A 22,848-nucleotide genomic window follows, 5' to 3' on the forward strand; every position below is an offset into this window, starting at 1 on the left:
AGCTACCCTGGGCTGGTGCAGTTTTCTCCTAAGAGGTAAGCAGTTACAATCACTGGGGGAGCACCTAACATTTTGGATTTTACCTTTCCTTCTTCTTTAAGCTGTCCTGCTAGCATGAAATAGTATGTGCCATTGATTTCAACACATTCATCTGATAAAGTTTTATGTTTAGAATAGCGCATCATTGATAACCTTTTTACCTGGCACTGTGAAATCCTGTGTATAGATTATATCATCTTCTAGATCACACAGATCCTCCTCCTCACTATACCCGTGCAGATCCTCCAGATAAGGCACAACTGTTAGACTTCTCCAGCGGTCCTTTGTTTCTGGGCTTGGAGGTATGGGGACAATGGGATCCATATGAGGGTGTTTCTTCCGGAACCAGCTGTGAGCAATATGAAAAATAGATTATAGAATATAAAGTTTAGATTAGAGTTATTACAGATTAATGTTCTTACCAAACTGCACCTCTCCATATACTTTAGTCTTAAATACTATTAGTCTTTGAGAGAGACATTTTGTTCTCAACCAAGACAGTTCTCTAAACAAGGATAAATGCAATGTGGGCTGAAAATGTAGATGAACTGTGAAATCTAAAAAATCTTTAATCACTTCAAAAGGTGTGCTAGTCCTTGTTTGTGTTTAAATTAACAATTCTGACCATGCGCAAACATTACATACATTAAAAAGCGAATAATGTACTCGCTATTGTAAAATATAAGGCTAAGATAAATACTGCATACAGAGCATGGAACTCCGATGTGACTTCTAATATCCTTATATTTTACAACAGGGGGTACATTATATATAATTATGCACAAGTTTTTTGTGACAGAAAAGACACCACTAAGCACAGATTATAACTTTATAAGGATAGAATGCACAAGATCCATATAAATAGAAATTAGTGATGTCATCGGTTATAATTAGTGCTTAGTGGTGTAACTTGTCACATGACTCACTGAGTATTATAAGAAATAATGTACCCCCCCTTTTGTAACAATAGGATATTAGAAGTCACCTCACTTGTATAAAAGCTCACAACTTCTTGGTGACTTATAATATCCCTATAGTTTAAAACAGGGGGGACATTATTCACTATATAATTTACAGAATATTCATGGCTTATGTGTATTATATATATAATATAGGGATGCACTAAATCCAGAATTCAGTTTGGGATTCAGCCGAATCTATGCCTCTGGAATCTGTAAAATCATGTGACTTTTTGTCACATAAACAGGGAGGTTGAAAATTGTGTACCTGTGGTTCTCTTTAACCCTTTCTTGTCTTCATTTGCATATGCAAATTAGGATTCCGTCCTTTCACTAAGGGTTTGGGGTTTGGTCGAATCCCAAAATGGTGGATTCAGTGCATCCCTAATTTAATGCAAGAGAGCCATGTATATCTGTAAATTATATCCCTATAAATCGTGCTCAGTGATGTCAGTTATAATCTGTGCTTAGTGGTGTTCAAGGGTGTCATCTCCTAGGCCTCCCAAACGGTTAGTTTCAACCTTTATTGAAATGATGTAAATTGTGTCAAATAAATATTATAATAATCTTCTCCCCTCTTGTAAAATATGTGGATATTAAGTCACCTTGGAGTTCCATGACCTGTATAAGGTCATGTCAGCTCTTTGGCCCCATGCCTTTATAGGGTCACTTTTCGTGACTTATAATATGCTTATATTTTACAATAGGGTGTACATTATTTACTATATAATGGTACTTAGAGAGGTCATTAGTTATAATTGGTGCTTAGTGATGTCATCAGATATAATTGGTGCTTGGTGATGTTATTTGTCACATGGCTCATTAAAATGTGTGTATTAAAATAAATAATGCTCCCCTCTTGTAAATTATGAGGATATTGTAGTTCCATGACCTGTATAAAAGGACTCGGTCTTATGCCTTTTAAGGTCATGGTACGCCTTGGTGATTTATAACATTCTTATATTTTACAATAGAGGGGTACATTATTCACTATATGAACAGTATTCTGAAGTCAGAATGTACCTAACTTTAAGGTGGTATTCTGCTTTAAATTCAGTTTTAGCATAATGTAAAGTAATATTCTGAGACAATTTACATTTGATCTTCAATTTAATTGATGTTGAGAAAAAAACATTAAAACTAAAACAATGGTTAACAATACAATTACATTTGCAACATATTTGTGGCTATTTAATTGTTTAGCTTGTTGTTCAGCAGCTCTCCAGATTGGAATTTCAGCAACTATCTGTTTGCTAGGGTCCAACATACCCTAGCAAATAAGCAAAGGTTTGAATAAGAGATTGGGGTATGAATAGGAGGAACCTCAAAGAAGGCAAATCATTCAAAAACTATAACCAATAAAATGGAGACCAACTGAAAAGTTGCTAAGAACTGGCCATTCTAAAACATACTTAAAGTTAACTTAAAGGTGAACTACCCCTTTAAAGACAGGTGAAGCTCTTGCCTCTACTCTTGTCTCTCCCAGCACCAGGTGGAGCACATACATCTAGAATGGGCTAAAGCCACTCCCTAACCGTGTAGTACACACTTACCTAAACAGACTTAAATCCCTTATTACTGCAAGGTGGCTTCATAGAATATTACGTTTTTTTCCCCTAACAAACAACATTACAAAAACTAGTAGTAGGCTATGTAAAGGCTTAAAGGTTCACCTTTAAGTAAAATTTTAGAATGACCAGTCTATGAAACTTTTCAAATGGTCTTCATTTTTTATCTTTCATAGCCTTTGAATTATTTGCCTTCTTCTGCCTCTTTTCAGTTATCAAATGGGGGTCACTGACTAACAGTTTAATTTTTATTGTTACTTTTTAATACATCTTTTTCTATGACTTTTTTTTTTTTTTAACTTCTTTTTCTCTCCTATTCATATACCAGTCTGTCATTTAATCTACTCCCTGGCTGCTAAGTTTATTTGAAACAGAGCAACTAGATAATTGCTGAAACCCTAAACTGAAGAGCTGCTTAACTAAAGTGCAACAACTAAAAAAAAAATGAAAACCCATTGTACATTGTCTCAGATATTACTCGCTACATCAGACAAACAGAAAGGTGAATAATCCCGTTAAGGGTCTGAATGTATTTTTGCAAGTCAAAAGAGAGAGAAAGAAAGCCTTCTTTCTGGTAAAAACATACATTTTGCTACTTATTTTGCTGGTAATTGCGCTTGGAGCCTGCAAAGGCCCTAAAAAGAGGTTTGTTATTACCTCTTGTGCACTTTTTGCTGCCCACTTTTTTCTGCCCAATTGTTATTGTTGGAAGTAAGCACTGTGCTTACTTAGTTTTTAAAACCAATTGCATGACCCTTACCTTTCAGGGTATTACATTTTAGAAACAAAAATACCTCTTTCCTTCAATACTTGGACCACCTGACTATAAATGGGATGTTGACCCAATATAGATTTGACACCTTGGTAAACCCACTTTACATTTTTCAACCCCCTTCTTCGTCCTCTTGTTTCTACCCATTTTTTTACACCCTTTACCTACTTTGCTTACTGCAAGTTGCTTTTTCACACATCTTTTTAAAGGGGAACAGCTGCCAAACCAAAATTTGTTAAAGAGCCCCACACAACACAGAAAACCCTAATATACCAATCACTGTAATCTGTTTCTTCAAAAAGTATGCATAAACACCATTTTTATATGCTGAAATCCAGCTGCAAAACAGTTCTTCTCTTTCTGCATCATTTTGAAATCTTGGCAGGGAGGAGGGACTAAAACAGTGATGTTAAAATTGTTCACAACTTTTCCACAGCTTACAAATAGCATGCAGACCTAAATAACCCACAATGCACTGCACTGTGATGTTCCTTTCCTTACTGACATCATGTGTGCAGTGAATTGTGGAATTTGGAGGATGCAGGCTGAAGGCAGGGTGAGGACAGTTGACTACTGTTACATTTTTTTTCAAGTCTCAAAGTAGTCAGTCAGATTAGCAGGAGGACAGGAGGCTAGGGTTAGGTAATTGTTCCAAACTATATTATTGCATTAAAAATCATGAAAAGCATGCATTTTTAACTGATGTATATTGCAAAGTTGCTTGAAATTATGTTTACTTTTCAAAAATTTGTGTTTAAGTGGAGTTCCCCTATATTTGCTTTATTCCATTTCACTTCTTTCTCCTTTGCTCATGCATAATACATGCATATATACTGTACATGCAACCACCACACTCCTTATGCTGCTCAACATTAAAAAAAGGTTTTACTTCTGCCATCAAATTAAAAAAAAAAATTAAACCAAAACTGCTGTTTGTGTCCCTTTAAGCTTACAGTCTACCAGTTCTTACTTTGCCTGCCCTTGCTCGCTTATTGTTAAGTGCAGTACATACAGAGAAGTGACCCAGTTGCTGTGGTAACCAAGTGGGGGGGTTGATTTTTGCATTTATTGTGCACATCTCTCTACGCTCAGGATGAGTCACACAGGATCTTATAACAACCCTGTCACCAAAAGGAAACACAAGTCTAGCTAGAGAGGGAGAGAGGTTTGAAAAAGATGGATTAATAGGAACCTTAAAAGAGGTAAAGCAAGAGGTAGAGCAATGTGGCAAAGCAACAAATGAGAAAAAACAAAAGGGAGTGTTTCTAAATCAAATATTGATATATGTCACTGAAATAGATTAACCAGAAAGAAAGAGGAAGCCTAGGACAGATTCATTGATTATCACAAAATAATATAATTTATATACTATAAAACAAAAAATGTACTGAATGTGACCCTTCAACCCTTTTACCCTATTAGTGCCTGATATGTACCTGAGGAGAAAAACAGATTATATATAAAGGTAAGAAAGATGGAAAAACATAGTTACAATCTCTGTATGTTACTATATTAGCCCCACCTCACCCTACCAGGGGAAGGATGGCAACATAAGCTATATGGCCGTAACACTAAATGATGAAGATAAGGGAAAAAGGACAAAGAGATTGAAGAGTGGAGACCAAAGAAGGCAAGAGACTATTTATATGAAAGACAATGTCAACTAGGAGAGCAGAGTAATATATGAAAGGCACAAACCTAGTGGTTTTCAAGACCTTTTCTCTAAGCCACCTAATGATACAAGCTCGGGTGGAAAGGGGCCTGTATGTGCTGACTATTTTGAAATGAACTGCTTAGGGCCTGGAATGCCACCCCAAACCCATCTACCAAACAGAAATAACAAAAGAGAAATTCAGTAACTCAATACTCAATTATCTGTGTATTATTGCATCTGCAATATTACCTACAAAACATGTGTGCACATGTACAGTACCGTTAATGCACATGCACCTATAGGATAGGAGAGGGGTACCCCTTCAACTCCTTTGTCAGATTCAGCCAAAAGTGTCCAGTGGTGGACTGGAAGGATTAAGTGATGCAGACAGCCCCTTCTGTAGATGGCCCCATAGAGAAAACTACATCTCTGCCATAACGTGATTTGCCCTGGAGCAGATCAGGATTGCTACAAATTTAAGGCTACTTTTCTCCTGCACGCCAGAGAAAATCCTTATATCAGCTCCTGCATGCAGAAGCATCAGTCTCCAGTGGAATACACAGTGACGCAGAAAGTAGGGGGAAGGGCAGGAAGCAGAGAGATATCCATGCAATGAAAATAGAGTAGCTAAGTGTGGTTTGAATACAGAAAGATGAGACTTGTGTGATACCAGGAAAAAAAACCCAATGAAGGGGGTGCCAGAAGAAAATATTGAAAAAGAAAGGAGAGGGTGTGTACATTACAAACAAGAAAGATGGAACATGGCACAAAACAGCATGCAGAAGAAAGATAAGGGACAAAAGCAGAAATAAAGGTGTCAGAAGAAAGACTAAAAGAAGCAAAGGTGAAAAGATTTACACAGGCAACAAACTGAGAAGCTGAAACCACTGTGATTAAACTCACTTGTGCTGACGGATCTGCTGTATTGAGAACCTCTTTGCTGGGTCGTACTCCAACATGCCTGGAAAAGAGTATATCAAGTTTGTTTCAATATACCCCTCATGGAATTGGACAGGAGATAACAATAAACTCTCCTCTTCTTTCTCCATCAACAAGCCTCAAATCCCAGACCCTGGTTAAACACCACCACCCGCCTACTTTGCTCCTGCACTTGCTCATCTGAATGACTATGGAGAAAATGCCGTGTGTATCCTGACTTTCTTCACTACAAGCTTTTCCTCTCTTGCTTTACCACTGCTCTATTTAAGCTAAACAATCCTACTTCTCTCAACTCTTTAACAAGCATAAAAACAAGCAAAGGAACCTTTTTCTTTTCTGTTCAGTTCCCTGCTCAAACCCCAGACTGTAACACAATCACTGCCTGTTTTCATAGCCCAACAATTTAAAAACCACTTTAAATTCAAAGTTGCCTTGATACACCAAAGCATCATCTTGTCTCTTCGTATGCCTCTCTGCTCATCCATACAAAGCTTCCTAGAGCACCCTTTGACTTCTTCCTCCCAGTCACTAAGGGCTCTGGTACACGGGGAGATTAGTCGCCCGCGGCAAAACTCCCTGCTCGCGGGCGACTAATCTCCCCGAGTTGCCTCCCCCCTGCCATCCCACCGGCGAACATGTAAGTCGCCGGCGGGATGGCAGACGCGGCGGCGCGATTTCGCGCAAATCGCCGAAAAAGACTCGCGAGGCTTTTCCGGCGATTTCCCGAAATCGCCCCGCCGCGTCTGCCATCCCGCCGGCGACTTACATGTTCGCCGGTGGGATGGCAGAGGGAAGGCAACTCGGGGAGATTAGTCGCCCGCGAGCAGGGAGTTTTGCCGCGGGCGACTAATCTCCCCGTGTACCAGAGCCCTAAAGATAAAGTGTCAAAGCTGCTCTCCCCCTTTCCAGCCACCACTTGCTCCCTTGATCCTATTCCATCAAACTTCCTAAAACATTTGTCCTGCTCGGTTGTTCCTGCACTAACACACATGTTCAACTCATCCCTCTTAACTGGTATATTTCCATCCACCTTCAAACATGCACTACCTATACTCAAGAAGCCTTCCTTTGATCTGACTTCCCCTGATAACTACAGGCCAATCTCATTCCTGTCTTTGCCCTCATTTGCTGAACTTTCTGCATTCCAAGCATCGACTTGACCCATTTCAGTTGCATTTCCACACAGGTCACTCTACTAAAACAGCTTTAGTGAAGGTCATCAACGATATCCATGTGCAACGATATCCATTAGCCATGCTCCTGGATTACTCTGCAGTAATCCATACAATTGACCATTGTCTTCTTTTAATACATCTCTAAACGTGGTATCAGCAGTCCTCCTAAAGCTGGCCATACACGTGGCGATCTCACGATGTTTCGTACGACTGACATGCCATACACGCACCGATTATCGTACGAAACGAGGTTTCGTACGATAATATCGGTGCGTGTATGGCCACCTTAAAGGTGGCCATACACGAGCAGATCCGCTCACTTGGCGATGTCGCCAAGCGAGCGGATCTTCCCCCGATATCGCCCACCTACGGGTGGGCGATATTGGGGACCATTTAGGTAAAAAAAATAATAATCCGATCGTTTGGCCCTGGGGCCAAACGATCGGATTATATGGGCGGCAATGGGGCAGTCGGATCGGGGACCGCATCAACGAGCCGATGCGGTCCCCGATCCGACCAGATTTTCTAACCTGGCCGATCGAGATCTGCCCAATTTCAGGCCAGATATCGGTCGGCCAGGCCGCTCTGCTCTCCCCATACACGGGCCGATTAGCTGCCGATATCGGCAGCTATAGTCGGCCCGTGTATGGCCACCTTTATTCTCTATGTGTACCTTCATTATTACAGTTCCAAACATTACCTCTCCGCCTGTTGATCTCTTGGGTGCCCAATAGTCTGTTTTAGGGCCTCTTCGTTCTCCCTTTACATTCTCTCTCTTTTTGCTATTTAGGCAAAAATTACACACTGCATCACTGCCATTGTGTCTTGGATGGCTTCTTGCCACCTTAAACGTAACATGTCTAAGACTGACTGCTTATATTCCCACCTTAACGTAGCCCCCTCCCTCTGTTTAACATTACAGTTGAAAATGTCACCCTATATTCAGTCTTCAAAGGCAGGTGTCTGAGTGTCACCCCAGACCCATCTTTTATTTTCTCAGCCCACGTTGCATCCCTCACCAGAATAAGCCGCTTCTTTCTAAGAAACATTGTGAAGATACATGGCTTCCTCTGCCCCTCCACTACTAAAACCCTGGTCCAAGCCCTCATACTCTTCAGGATAGACTACTGTAACATATTACTGGCTGATCTCCCAGGATGACATCTCCACTAACTAAATTCAATTTTCACTGCTGCTGCCCGCATGATCTCACCTGCATCTAAATCTCTCCCCACAAACTAAAGCTGTCCATACACACACCGATATTATTCTATAAAACTAGGTTTCGTACAATATTTGGTGCATGTATGCCAGATCAACGAACAACCGATATTGCAAAAGCTTTGAATATCAGTCGTCTCGTCGATTGGACGGGACAAAAATCTTTGATTGGGCGCCACTGAAGGCTCTGGAGCAAAATCTGTGTTTAGGGTTCAATTGTCAGGTGGATGTAGAATCACTATTGTTTCTACCTCCATATCTGACAATTCAGCCCTGAACATCAGTGGAGGGTGGGAACAGTGGAGGGTATATGGTCATCTTAACTACTAAAATCGGTTTCCTGGCTTTGGTCAAGTGGTGAGGTTTAAAGGTTTTTCTGCATATGAAATCCTACAATATGGAGTGCCATACCATAAGAATATAAACTATTACAAAAACCCTAGGAATGCCTTGCCATCAACATGTACTTATGTTAGCTTAGTCAGAAATAAAGACTTGTCTGCACTGCAATATTTCAGAAATTTTTAGGTTCCATATAAAAGATCCTACACCTGTAGAAGTAGTCATGTATATAAAGAACCTGACACAATCCCCACTCTGAAAATTCTACTGCACTTTGTACCTGATTTACAAAAGCATGCTCATGCAATAAGGTCAGTCGTTACCACGAAAAGTTTTAATCCCACAAACCTTGTATAGTCTAAAATTTCCATAAACAACCTACTCTAAGCTTTACAGGGCAAGGACGAGGGGAGCTTTTGCCATGAGGCAAGTTGAGTCAGCTGAACCCTGCAAGTTACCAACAGAAAGCTCCTCCTGGTAACTTCCAAGTCTTAAATCAAAATTTTTGGGGACCTCCATCAACCCACTGTAATGCTAAAACATAAGCACGGATGGGTGGTAGCTTTGGGTAAACTGGCTTAGGGCAGCACAGAGGGCTGAATTGCCTTCTTTCCACTCTTCTCTTTTAACACATCATTTTGAATGTAACTACTTTGTAGTTGTTTGCACTTCAATACTGCATTGACCCATGTACTGTTCTACTGTACAGCTTTGCGTGCACAAGTAGCACAATATAAAGAATATGCATATCAGCCCTCTTCAGAGTAAAATAATGTTATACACATAGCACATCCATCTAAGTTGTGTTTCCATTACATACTTTATTTCTCTAATATAAACAGTTAGCACCCCCCCCCCACTCATCTCCACTTTCTTAACTAAAATAAAGCGTCCTTATTCTAAAACCAAGCTAATTGCCTGCTAAGCATTTGTTTCTTGATGTTTACTTTAGTATGCTGAAATAGAGCTGTTCTATAGTATAAGAGATAAACAACTGTGAGAAGGTATAGAAGAGAGAGACAGACACACATACAGACACACGCACACCTAGTCACTTCTTTCCCGAAGTGTGGTGTCCCCAAATAACATTGACAACGTTACGGGTCCCATACATTTATAATTCCTGTCTCTTTTCAATGGTCGTTAGTATTAGTGATGCTTTGCTCTGTCATCAACAATAAAATGAATAACATTTACTTTGGCAGTCTGAGTAGCACTATTGACCTATGTAAACCATTTTGTTGCTGCCTTATTTGAAGCAACACCTGAGCTATGACATGGTGGGTCATGGAAGCAGAAAGTTAACAAAAAGCTATTAAAGATTTAAGGAGGATTTAAACTATGAGAATAGACTGTGATATATTAGTGGGCGTTACAGACAGATAGCGGGGGAACTTTTTTCCCTTAAAAACAATCACACCAGAATCCACCCCTTTCGATTAAAAGAAAGGAATTTCATTTAAAGCAGCACAGAGGATTCTTCCCAGTGAGGGCAGTGAAGTTGGGGAATGCCCTTCCTAGTGATGTTGTGATGGCAGATTCTGTTAATGGCTTTAAGAGGGCATTAAGATAATGAGATATATAACAACAAAACCTGGGTGCTAGTACCAAAACAAATGACAGCACTCCTAGGTTTTATGTAAATGTAAAAATAGAAAGGTTTATTACTCAGTGTTTCGGTCTCACACAGAAACCTTCATCTGGAGTGAAAAACAAACCTTGTTTGTCCCTGAGGAAGAGCACAGTTGGTGCTCGAAACGTTGGACCTTTTTTTCTAAATAAACGTGTTGTTTTTTTGCAAAGTCCCTGTGTGTATGCGGCTCACTGTCTTTATAATTATTTTTTTGCCAGCACCCTGGGCATTTGAACATTTATAGGATGTGCTCTGTTTGTTCATATATATATATATATATATATATATATATATATATATATATATATATATATATATATATATATATATATATATATATATTTATATATATATATATATATATATATATATATTTATATATATGACTTTTTTTTTTTTTGCTTTTCTATATGGACTTATGCTCTAGCACCCAGGTTTAAGTTTAAATTCTGTCAGTGACTTTTTGTCTCTGCGCGGCGACATGTAACCCTTCCAAATCCTAATTACCATATCATAATTAGGATTCGGTTTGGTTTTCGCCCAAATCCTTTACGAAGGATTCAGGGGTTCAGCCAAATCCAAAAAAGGGCATTTTGTGCATCCCTAATAAATATATATAACATACACATTGTATATTATTAGAAATATGCCTGGGACACCGGTAGAAAGGTAAGTAAAATGCAGACCCAACACTTTTTTTCACAGGACGTTGCTGTTTTCTTCTGACAAAAGCACCGACCTGGGGAAAATGTAGGAATTTATTTCACTGGGGGATGCTTAACATTTTGGCACCCCCAGTGAAACAGACTTTACATTTCCTTTAAGTGTGATAGCAACAGGACATTTTATCACCCACTTGAATCTCCTTCAGCGTCGGTGACAAAACATCTGAAAATGTCTTTGCATTTAAGTTGAGCTAAACTTCTCAGTAAAACATTTGAATCACAGAATGCAGTGGGAGGCAATTTTGCACAATTACCTGTTTTAAATGGCATTACCCGCAGAATGACTTCAATGCAAAGGTATTTTTGGACGTATTGTTGTCAGCTCTGTAGATTTAGTGAAAGCATAAACACCCCAAGCGCCATCACCCTTAAAAAGTAAAATGTTTGATTTTAAACCTATATGGGGTGAGGGTATGCTTACTGCATACATAACAAGTTGGGTAAAACTTTCATTTTAGGGTAAGAACTCACGGAGTGGTTGAGCAGTTGATAGAGATCTATCACGGACAACAAACTGCTCCAAAAAGGCTTTCCGCAGCAACAACTGGAGTCACCGGTGGAAAGCACTTCACATCTCTTCAGTAATCCGAAATCTCGCAAATTTTCTTCCTGCAGGCAAGTCTGCTCAACATTGGAAAATGAAGAGATGTGAAGGGCTTTCCACCAACGACTCCTATTGTTGCCGGTGGAAAGTCTTTTCGGAGCGGAAAGCAGAGATCAATCACTGGCGACTCAATCCCTGGGTTCTTACCCTAAAAGGAACAGTTTAGTGTAAAAATCAAACTAGAGATAGGCTGAACAAAATAAACAAATGTTTCCAATGTAGTTAGCCAAAAACATAATATATAGAGGCTGGAGTGAACAGATAGCTAACATAATAGCTAGAACACAATGTCCTCTCTTGCATCGCTCTATCCTTTTAGTCAGCAAATTGAAGGGGGCCACATGAGACATAACTGTTCCGCTTTTAAATCTGACCTGCGTTATTTCTCACCTCTTAACAAGTCAGACAGCAAGGGTCCACATTCCTCTGGGATGGAGTAGTCTCCCTTTCCAATGTTTTCAAACAATTTATATATATTGTCCCCCTCGAATGGATACAGTCCTGTGGTAATATTATACCTATGCAGGGAAACAGTATGTGTTTATAGAGTGTGTTCTGTTGCATATAAATGAAATATTCAAGAAATACAAATTTCTTATCTTTTTTTAATGAAAGTGCTGAGATAAGATCTATAGCTGGCGACATATTTAAATAGCTAAGGTCCCCATACACAGGGCGATTCTAGCTGCCGGTATCGGTCCCTTAGATTCGGCAGCTAATCGGCCCGTGTATGGGGACTACAGACGGCCTGCCCAACCGATATCTGGCCTGAAATCGGCCAGATCTCAATTGGGCAGGTTAGAAAATCTAGTCAGATCGGGGACCACATCGGCTCGTTGATGCTGTCCCCGGACCGACTTTGCCTTAGCCTGGATTCTCCCGATATCGCCCACCCGTAGGAGTCGCCAAACAGGTGTATGGGCACCTTTAGACACTTATTAACATATGCAACCCATGGGCCAAGTGACTAGAGCATAAAGAAATTGAAAGTTACACAAAAATATGGTAATTTCTGTGGTGGCCTTCTACTGGTGCCAATGTAATGCTTCAGTAGACAGGATTTTGAGTCCAGACAGACAGACAGAAATTTGATGGGATTGAACAATCTTCTATCAAAATGGCATCTCAAAATGATCAGTTTGGCCCCTTAACCAGCTTTGTTTTAATTAAAATAGTCCATAGCTACATGCTGAAGCAAATAGTATTTTCTAACAAATCAGGTGTCAACATGGCTGTCGTCCACAGTAAGTGCAGTGGTGAATGTAGATACTCACAGCGTTACTCCTGCTGACCAGATGTCCACTTTGAATCCTGAGAAGGTATCCAGGCCATTGGCAATCTCTGGAGGCTGAAAAGCTGGAGATCCTTGGCTGGTCCTACAAGTATCACCTTCAGCAAACGGGTGCAAAGCCTGCAAAAGGAAAAAAAAAAAAGTCAAATGGCCAAATGTTTAAGATCTCTTATAAATAATCCACAGCTACATACCTCTGCCACCCCCAAGTCTGAGATTTTGAGTGTCCCATCTGTTGTTAGCAGCAAATTCCCTGGTTTAATGTCTTTGTGAACAATTCCCTGACTGTGAAGGTACTCCAGACCATCAATGAGTTGGCAAAAATAACTGTGGATCAAAAGAGTTCATTGTGTTAAAAAGGCTAGTTCAACTTTAAGGTAACTTTTAGTATGTTTTAGAATAACATATTCTTAGCAACTTTACAGAACAGTCAAAAAGATTGCTCTGTGAGCCTTTAACTGTATTGTTGCTGTTACTTTGTATTACTTATATATCTACTCAGGTTCACAATCTTCAGTCTGGCATTCAAACCACTACCTTATTGCTAAGGTATATTCATCCCTGGCAATCAGGGTTGAAATGTCAAACTGGAAAGCTGCTGAATAAAAAGGTTAATCGTAAGTGTAACAGATCTTGCCAGACTAATTTAATCGCCTTTTATGAGGAGGTGAGCAGGAACCTCGATGCTGGAATGGCAGTTGATGTCATCCACTCGGACTTTGTGTTTGATACAGTACCTCACAGAGGGTTAATGATCAAATTGAGGAATATTGGCCTTGAACATAATATTTGTAATTGGATAGAGAACTGGCTGAAGGATAGATTACAAAGAGTGGTGGTAAATGGAACATTTTCTAATTGGACCAGTGTTGTTGTTGTGTGGAGTACCGCTGGGGTCAGTCCTTGGTCCTTTGCTTTTTAACTTGTTTATTAATGACCTGGAGGTGGGCATAGACAGTACTGTTTCTATTTTTGCTGATGACACAAAACTGTGCAAAACTATAAGTTCCATGCAGGATGCTGCCACTTTGCAGAGCGATTTGACAAAATTGGGCAGCAAACTGGAAAATTAGGTTCAATGTTGACAAGTGCAAAGTTATGTACTTTGGTAGAAATAATATAAACGTGAACTATCTACTGAATGGTAGTGTATTGGGGGTATCTTTAATGGAGAAGGGCTTTTTGTAGATAACAAGTTGTCTAATTCCAGGCAGTGTCATTCTGTGGCTACTAAAGCGAATAAAGTGCTGTCTTGTACAAAAAGGGCATTGACTCAAGGGATGAAAACATAACTTTGCATCTTTATAGGTCCCTGGTAAGGACTCACCTTGAGTATGCAGTGCAGTTTTGGCCTCCAGTCCTTAAGAAGGATATTAATGAGCAAGGAGAGAGTGCAGAGACGTGCAACTAAACTGGTAAAGGGGATGGAATATTTAAGCTATGAGGTTAGACTGTCATGGTTGGGGTTGTTTTCTCTGGAAAAGAGGTGCTTGTAAGGGGACATGATTACTCTGTACAAAAACATTAGAGGGGATTATAGGCAGATAGGGGTTGTTCTTTTTTCCCATAAAAACGATCAATGCACCAGAGGCCACCCCTTTAGATTAGAGAAACAGAGCTTCCATTTGAAGCAGCGTAGGTGTTTTTTCACGGTGAGGGCAGTGAGGTTGTGGAATGTCCTTTCTAGTGATGTTGTAATGGCAGACTCTGTTAATGCCTTTAAGAGGGGCCTGGATGAGTTCTTGAACAAGCATAGCATCCAAGGCTATTGTGATAGTAAAATCTACAGTTAGTATTAGTAGTTGTGTATATATAGTTTATGTATGTGAGTGTATAGATTGTGTGTGCTGGGTTTACTTGGAAGGGTTGAACTTGATGGACTCTAGTCTTTTTTCAACCCTATGTAACTATGTAACAATTCCACAAAATAAACCTTTTTTTAAAAGGTTTCAAACTGTCGTAATTTATCATACAAGCCGATTTCCAAAAAAAAAAAAAAAAAAGTTGGGACACCGTGTAATACGTCAATAAAACCAGAATCTAATGATTTTCAGTAGTACAAAGACAACATAGCAAATGCTGAAACAGAGAACTTTTTAATCCTGAAATATATATGCTCATTTTAATTTAATGCCAGGAAAATATTTTTTTAAAATACTGGAACTGCTCAACAGTTCAGGTCACCTTTGTTGTATTTTTCATTTAATTATGCCATGCTTTTTAATAGGTACAGAATGTGGTTTGGCATTGTATTGCTGAAATAAGCAAGTCCTTTCCCTAAAAAAGATGTTGTCTGGATGGCAGCATATTTTGCTTCAAAACCTGTATATATCATTCACCATTAATGGTACTTCCCAGATGTGCAGGCTGCCTATGCCATGTGGACTAATTCATCCCCCATAATATCACGGATGCTGCCTTTTGAACTGTGCCAGAGGACATGGTGTCCATGATATCCAAAAAAAAAATTAAAATTTTGATTTATCAGACAAGATAGTTTTCCACTTTGCCTCAGTCCATCTGGAATGGTGATGTTTCTGGATCGTGTTAATATATTGTTTTTCTTTTCATTTTAGAAGAAAATAAAAACATTTAGAAATTACTGATGCAGTAATGCAGTCCATGCACTACAGAGTCATACCAGTTTTTAATGCAGGGATGCCTAAGGGCCCATGGTTCACGCCCATCCAATAGCATTTGCCTTATCCCTTGCCAACAGAGAATTCTTTGGAATCTCTGAATCTTTTAATGATATTGTGTACTATAGATGGTGTATGTAGATACTGAATTCCCCAAATTCTTTGCAATTTTATGTTGAGAAACATTATTAAATGTTTGCAATATTTGCCTGTGCAGTGTTTTATAGAGTGGAGTGTCTCTCCCCATCTTTACTTCTAAAAGACCCAGCATTATACAACCTGCTTGTTGCTGGCATCAAAATAAGCATTTCTATCTTTCAGAAAACAATAACATTTCTCAGTCTTACAATTGCTATGTGTTCTTTGTAATATTTTCAACTAAATCTAGAGTTTAAATTATTTGCAGACAATCCCATTCTTTTTTTTATTTTCATTTTTTAAAGTGTCCTGACTTGGAGGCTTGTACCAAAGGCTAATTTGAAGTTAATTAACCCCTTTAAAAAGGTTCAGGTAGTACACAATTCACACACCTAGACATCTCAAGAACACAAGGGAAGGCAAAAACTAGTGGATAAAAACTTGAGAAAACATGCAGAAATATGCTACAATACCACTACAATCTTGAAAACAGTCTGAAAATACCAACTAAATGCCAAAGTATCAAAACAATGGCAAAAAAAGGTAAAGCAAATGAAATAATGCTGCAAGATCACATCAGAATCACTGATCGCAACACAAGATCACAATACAACAGAACATAAGAGCTTATAAGAGAAAACAGGATACTAGCAAAGCACAGGAATCAGTTAACATTAACTCAAAAGGCTGCCTGGCTATGAGAGTCAGGTAGAAGCAAGCATAAGTAACATGACTCAGCGAAGCAATCTAGTAGAGGCAGGGTGAAGTAAATTCCAACAAGTCAAGAGCATAAAAAATATCATAAATGCATGTAATTATGGTCCAAAAGAAGAACTGGCAGAAGAGGGGATTTAGGGTGGCTATATGCTAGAAAAGCAAGAAATTAAAGCAAAGAGAAGAAATGATTAAAATGCATATTATAAAAAAAGTCATAGTGGGCAAATAATGGAGGCATTCCAAAGAGTAGAGAAAACAATTTTGGAAAATAATTAAAAAATGAAATATATTTAATACAGATTAACAAATTGTGCTTTACAAACAGAAATACTATACATACCCATGGGCTTGAAATACAGGAAAGTGTTTTTCCTGCACACTGTCCAGCATCTCCTGCATCCCACAAACACAATATTCCATCACCATATACGTATAGCAATAGTTAAAGAAAAGATGTATGGCAAAGAAACTGAAAAGGTAGTGAGTGTTAATGTTGTTTATCTATAATAATCCTACATTTTCCCAAAGCACTGCAAAAAAAATGATTTCAATATGCAAAAACAAAATTTCGAGATCACAGCAAGTGGACCTTTCTTAGGGAAAACAACACGCATAACACCAAGTGAGCACATCCATCTCTAAAGTGTGGCACTCTATAGGTGAGTGCATCACCCTCACAAACAAAAGTAGCATGGTCGCCTTTCAGGGTGTCATACCAGAATAGGTGTCCTTTGGCATTATAAGAATTAAAACTAGAAACATTTAGGGGGGAATTCACCAAAGTGGGGATACAGAGACAAAATAAACAAACCAACAAAGCAAGACCCATGTCTACATTAATGATTGAAAGCCAGATGAACAGGGTTTCTCAGTTTACACAATTGGAATTGCTATCCTTGAAATCCACTGCGAAATGCAATGGAACTACCATTGTTTTTTTTACACCTTATCCAGTAAAAGCACTTACATAAGTACAACATTGCTGAACAGACGGGACATTTATACATGTTGCCTTTTACAAGGATTAATAAACCTATTGCTGTATATAGAAAGACCAGCAGCTTGGGATATATTTTCATGGTTAAGTACTTTGTCCCCTAGCCTAGCCCAAACCTGGCTCCTGGCTAGGGGTTCTACCTAATTTTGGTTTCTACAAACGTACTGGTTGCCTGACTTGCAGGGATAAGGTTCAAGGCTCCTCTGTCGATCACCCATATACTGGATTAAAAATCTAGATCTGTCACAGATTGACTTGAACACCAGGCTAGGTACACAACATAGGAGCTTGTACATGTGCTTTTGAAAAACCACAGGTGTTCTATAAGGACAGCCCTTGATAGTGGACAAACATTACAGCCAATAGCTAAACATGTTTTTTGTTATTCTGCTCCTGCTGAACTTTTTGTTTTCACTGGGGCCCCTCCAGATGATGGGACTTCATCTGCTGTATAACACAATTAGCCCACCTCTGGTGGCACATTTTCCCACAATGCTGGTATAATGATATGGTAATTGTGTGCAACAATCTTGTGTTTCTCAGGATAGTGCAATTTGGTCCATATGGCCACATCAGGACAAATATGTTTTTGCTGCGCACACACAGTGTTACCTATGCCTTCCTCAGATTACCCTAGTATCGGATAGCCTGACAGGCAATTGGTAAACTTACAAGAGTTCAGTTCAATGTATGCTCTGTAAAGCAACTTTACTGCTTTTGTTTGTACCGGGTGATGCCCACAAATTAGTTCTATGCTCCATAAACAGAAGTGTTTGCTTGGTACTATGCTCCAGATAAGGAAATGTTTGCGTGCAAAGCATTACAGTTCAACAACCTATTTTCAAACTGATCTCTCTTTACCACACACGGCTTTGTTTCATGATGTATAGCAGCCAGTGGTGTCTGTGGCTATTTTAATGCTTTACATTTTAAGCACAAGAGCACTAGTGGTTTGAATTTTGGTGTTCTTCTCTGTATACACCCCCTTTTTTTGTTTTCCTCCTCAGTTTTGAAGCAAACTTGTAGCACTGTAGCTAAAGACTGGGTTAATCCGTTCTGCACTTATCGCTATCTACTTTCAGTCTCGGTCACCCTTCCTGGAGGTATACACTACAATTATGGGACATGTTATCCAGAATTCTCAGGATCTGGGGTTTTCAGGATAAGGGATCTTTCCATAATTTGGATCTTCATAACTTAAATCTGCTAAAAATCATTTCAATATTGAATAAACCCAATAGGCTTGTATTGCCTCCAATAAGGATTTATTATATCTTAGTTGGGATCTAGTATAAAGGTACTATTTTATTATTACAGAGAAAAAGGAAATAATTTTTTAAAAATAGAATAATTTGCTTATTTATAATGGTGTCTATGGGAGATGGCTTTTCTTTAATTCGGAACTTTCTGGATAATGGGTTTCCGGATAAGGGATTCCCATACCTGTACTAGCTTGCATTTTCTGTAGCTACCACTTGTTGTCTTTACTTCTTGTAAACCTTATTCTGGTTTATATGTTTGTTTTGAGATGTACATCTGCATGGCATTACAGTCAATCTGACATTTTAGCCAGCTTTAACTTGTTTCATTTTGCTTACTGTATCCAGTTAGGGCTGTAGCACACGGAGAGATTAGTTGCACACGACAAATCTCCCTTGTTGTGGGCGACTAATCTCCCCGAAATGCTGACGATTCACATTTTCGCCGGTGGGATGGCATACGCGGCACCGCGATTTCCCGAAATCACAGAAGTTTCCTCTCAGGGCAACTTCCGCGATTTCAACGACTAATCTCCCCCGTGTGCCACAGCCCTTACTGTAAAACATTTCATAACTGAACATCAAAAAAAGCTTAATGTTTGCTGTTAGCACAGCTGGTGTTTGATCATATTTTTTCAAATTTATTTTTTTATTTTTTTGCTTGCTTATTAGTCTGATCTACTTAAGGGCTCTGGCACACGGGAAGATTAGTCGCCCGCGACAAATCTCCCTGTTCGCGGGCAACTAATCTCCCCGAGTTGCCATCACCTGCCATCCCACCGGCAAAAATGTAAGTCGCTGGTGGGATGGCACACGCAGCGGCACTGATCACAATCTGGTTGGTTTTTCCCTGAAAAACAATATAGAATACAGGAGTAATATAGAAAGCCTTTCAAATAGATAATGCAGTGGAGACGCCAAGTGGTTAATTGGGTGATACTGCAGACACAATGTAATTTTTCTCTTTCCTATATGCCGCTCAATATGAGATAATTTTCCCTTTCAATATAGAAGCTCCTGTTCATCCATCTTCACCATATATCATTCAACGGTTAAGGATATATTTTTTGCTTTTCTTCATTGTAGAGCACATCCACTAGCTGGATAACATTCCGATGCCTCAAGCGCCTCAGTAGTTGTATCTCCCTAAGGAAATAAGACAGGTTACTAATATTGTACCTGCATGATCAATAAAATAGAAGGACGAAATATCACAACATACACACATGCATACATAGATACATACATATAACAGTTAAGAAACAGAAGTTGTGGTTAAAAAGGGTGTAGGTATGGGCATGACCAGCTTTAGGGCCCTTATATTTGGCCATTCGGTCCTGTATTCCCTTGCAATAGAGTTTTTTTTATGCATTTAAGATTCATTGCAGAGAAATGCAGGATCGAAAGTCCATGTGTAAGAGCACTAAAGCAGGCCCTACTCTTACTTGCATTATATTTCTTTTTAAAGAACAATGAGCAAACAAGCAAACTGGGCTTATGCTCACAGGGTGTCACCAATAAGGGTTGCCATGCCTACCTTTAAAAAATAATTAATGCACTAGGAAAGAGTTTGAGTGTAGGGAAGGAGTAAGATAGCAAAAATTATAATTATGCAACAACAAACACAAATGCATTACTCACACATTTAACAACAAGAATAATACAGCTTAAAAAGTGGCAGAATAGAAAAAATGCATAATTCAAAAACCCATACAAAATAAATCATGAAGACACATTCCCCACATAAAGTACCACAATGGCCAGAGAGCCCCCATTAAAATGGTCCAAACTTGGCCCTGCAAATGCTAAGACCAGCCCTGAGCAAAAGATACAGGATAAGAAGTTCAGCAAGTATGTACAACCGCCCAATTAACCTATAAAAAAAAGGGAAATGTGGCAACAGTAGACATTATAAGTTCCTATCATAAATGTACAGGATCGTAAGCTCTTTTGGGAAAGGCCCTTCTCGTCTCTTGTATTGTTATTGGTTGTTTTGAATACAGTATTCTTGTATGTTCGGTGTACACACCCTTTTTTTTGTACATGGCTATGGAATATGTTGGCGCATTTTAAGCATATGTTAATTATAATACAGTTGTAATAATAATAATATATAATAGTAGTGTTAAGAGTGGGAGAGCAAAGCATTAGTAATTTTTAGTTTAGGGTTGCTCTGCGTGATATTTTTTTTAACAGAATGTGTCCTCTAATAGCAGCAATAAAAATGCCATTACCCAAAAGCTGCTATCCATAAAGAAGGACAGGCAATCTGGTCTGTCAACCAGCCAAATGCAGGCACAAGAGCAGAGGAAGGTTACAGATTACATTTTTTTTTTTTAAACTGTTTTTTTTTTTATTTTTTACAACAACCGGATTCCACATATGCAGGATAATGTACACTGCAGAAAACAATATGATAAATGATTTGGTACTTATGATTCCCTGACATTTAAGCCCTTATGGGTAATACATTCACCAACATTCAATCACATTGGTTCCATTGAACTATAGGCATTAATTTAATCTACCCAAATAGTTCAATGGAACCAGTGTGATTCGATGTTGGTGATTGTGTTATCTAACCTGTATGTCAGTGGTCTTAGAACAACTCTCTACTCCTCTTTTAAGCTGCTACTTAAAATAATGACTTCAATGACTTATAAAAATAATATATCCATTATAATTCTACTATACAAATAATAATTCCACTACTAAATCTGCATAGGTGTTTGTTGCATGAAAGGCATCATTACTTTGCAGCCGGAGTACTCCAATATGCAATTTAAAGGAGAAGGAAAGGTAAAAATCACGGCTTAATGTTAGGAACCCCCCAGTGATTGTAATCGCTTACTTTTTACCCTTGGCTGGTGCTTCTGTGAGGAAAAAAACACAATAGCCCGGGTTAGCTGTGAGCCAGTGATCCTCTTCTTTCTGTCTTCTGGATTCCGAGGCCTGCGAGTATGCAGTAGAGTGAAAAGGCTGGCTTTTTTGTCAAAGTTTGGCTTTTCACTCTACTGCGCTTGGGCAACTGGTGCAAAGAAGAGGATTGCTGGCTTGCAGCTACCCCGGGCTTGTGTGTTTTTTTCCTATGAGGAGAACCAGCCTGGGGAAAAAGGAAAGCAATTACAATCTCCCCCAGTGATTTTTACCTTTCCGTCTCCTTTAAAGTAGAACTCCAGTTTTGCTATGAGATTTTAACAGACAAACTTCCAGGCAAACATAAAATCTGGGTTCTGATTTATTAACAAAAAATGAAATTTGCTTGACCCAAATATATTTATTCACACATTGGGTAAACAATACTACTTTTTAAACTCATCTTCAATGTGCACAACTCTTTTCTTCATGTAAAGATAAGAAATTTATTATAATACATATTCAAGATGAATCTTGAAGCAGCTCATTTGCCAATATCTGTGCACTTCTGCACACAGTATTCAAATCCTACTGGCACCTGTTAAAAGTTTTCTATTAGAGTGAGTGGAAATATCCCCTTATTTAGAGTTCTGCAATCCTAACAAAAACAAGCTTGCCCAGGGAACTGTCAAACAGAAAGTTAGTGTGGGGGAAACATATGTTCTAAGAAGCAACAAGCTCCTGCCCACAGAACATTGTTATACAAAATGTTTTTTATGCTGAGGAGAATGCATGAAGAGTCAGTCACTGTATAAGAGAGCAGTGACAATTCGGTCCTAAAGTTGAGGCACTCTGTGGCATATAGTTAATATATGGGCGGTGACGATAAGAATGACCACCACCATTAGAAAAACCAAGTTCAATTTATATGGAATTTGGACAGCCCTTAAAAATGTTAAAATTAATATGCTCTCTACGTACAACAGTGCCACTTTCAGGCAACTATTGCCTGAAAAGCACTGGTATGAGTGCCTGTCAGGTTATTGCAGTGAAAATATATGGGGGCTGTTTCAGGTGCTTTAATACAAAGTTTGTGGACTACTTAAAGATACAATACTTAAAGTGCCATAAACAGCCCCATTCAATACTACCCTTATGACAACTAAAAGCCTGGATGTATGTAGACACTAAAAATTCCTTGTAGGAACTTGTGGGTGTATTTTACTTAAAGATGTTATTTATGCCCTGATTACCTATTTTGGTTTTACAAATACGGTTTTAAAAATTGTTTGACTTTTCATTCAAATGTTTATGTCAGAT

At 38.8% G+C, this 22,848-nt stretch overlaps 1 protein-coding gene across 1 annotated transcript in view; it reads right to left on the minus strand.

Moving 5' to 3' along the window:
• stk11 (serine/threonine kinase 11) overlaps positions 1–22,848 on the minus strand; it is a 31,941-nt gene that overhangs the window by 5,837 nt on the left and 3,256 nt on the right. Inside the window, exons 2-8 of the mRNA NM_001016533.2 lie at positions 19,735–19,818; positions 16,757–16,846; positions 13,117–13,249; positions 12,906–13,042; positions 12,022–12,149; positions 5,896–5,953; positions 201–388 (exon numbers count right to left, since the gene is read on the minus strand). Of these exons, the coding sequence (NP_001016533.1) occupies positions 201–388; positions 5,896–5,953; positions 12,022–12,149; positions 12,906–13,042; positions 13,117–13,249; positions 16,757–16,846; positions 19,735–19,818 (818 nt within the window). The remainder of the gene's footprint in view (positions 1–200; positions 389–5,895; positions 5,954–12,021; positions 12,150–12,905; positions 13,043–13,116; positions 13,250–16,756; positions 16,847–19,734; positions 19,819–22,848) is intronic.

The sequence above is a fragment of the Xenopus tropicalis genome, chromosome 1 (genome assembly GCF_000004195.4).
Source record: "Xenopus tropicalis strain Nigerian chromosome 1, UCB_Xtro_10.0, whole genome shotgun sequence".
In the NCBI taxonomy this organism is placed as follows: Eukaryota; Metazoa; Chordata; class Amphibia; order Anura; family Pipidae; genus Xenopus; species Xenopus tropicalis.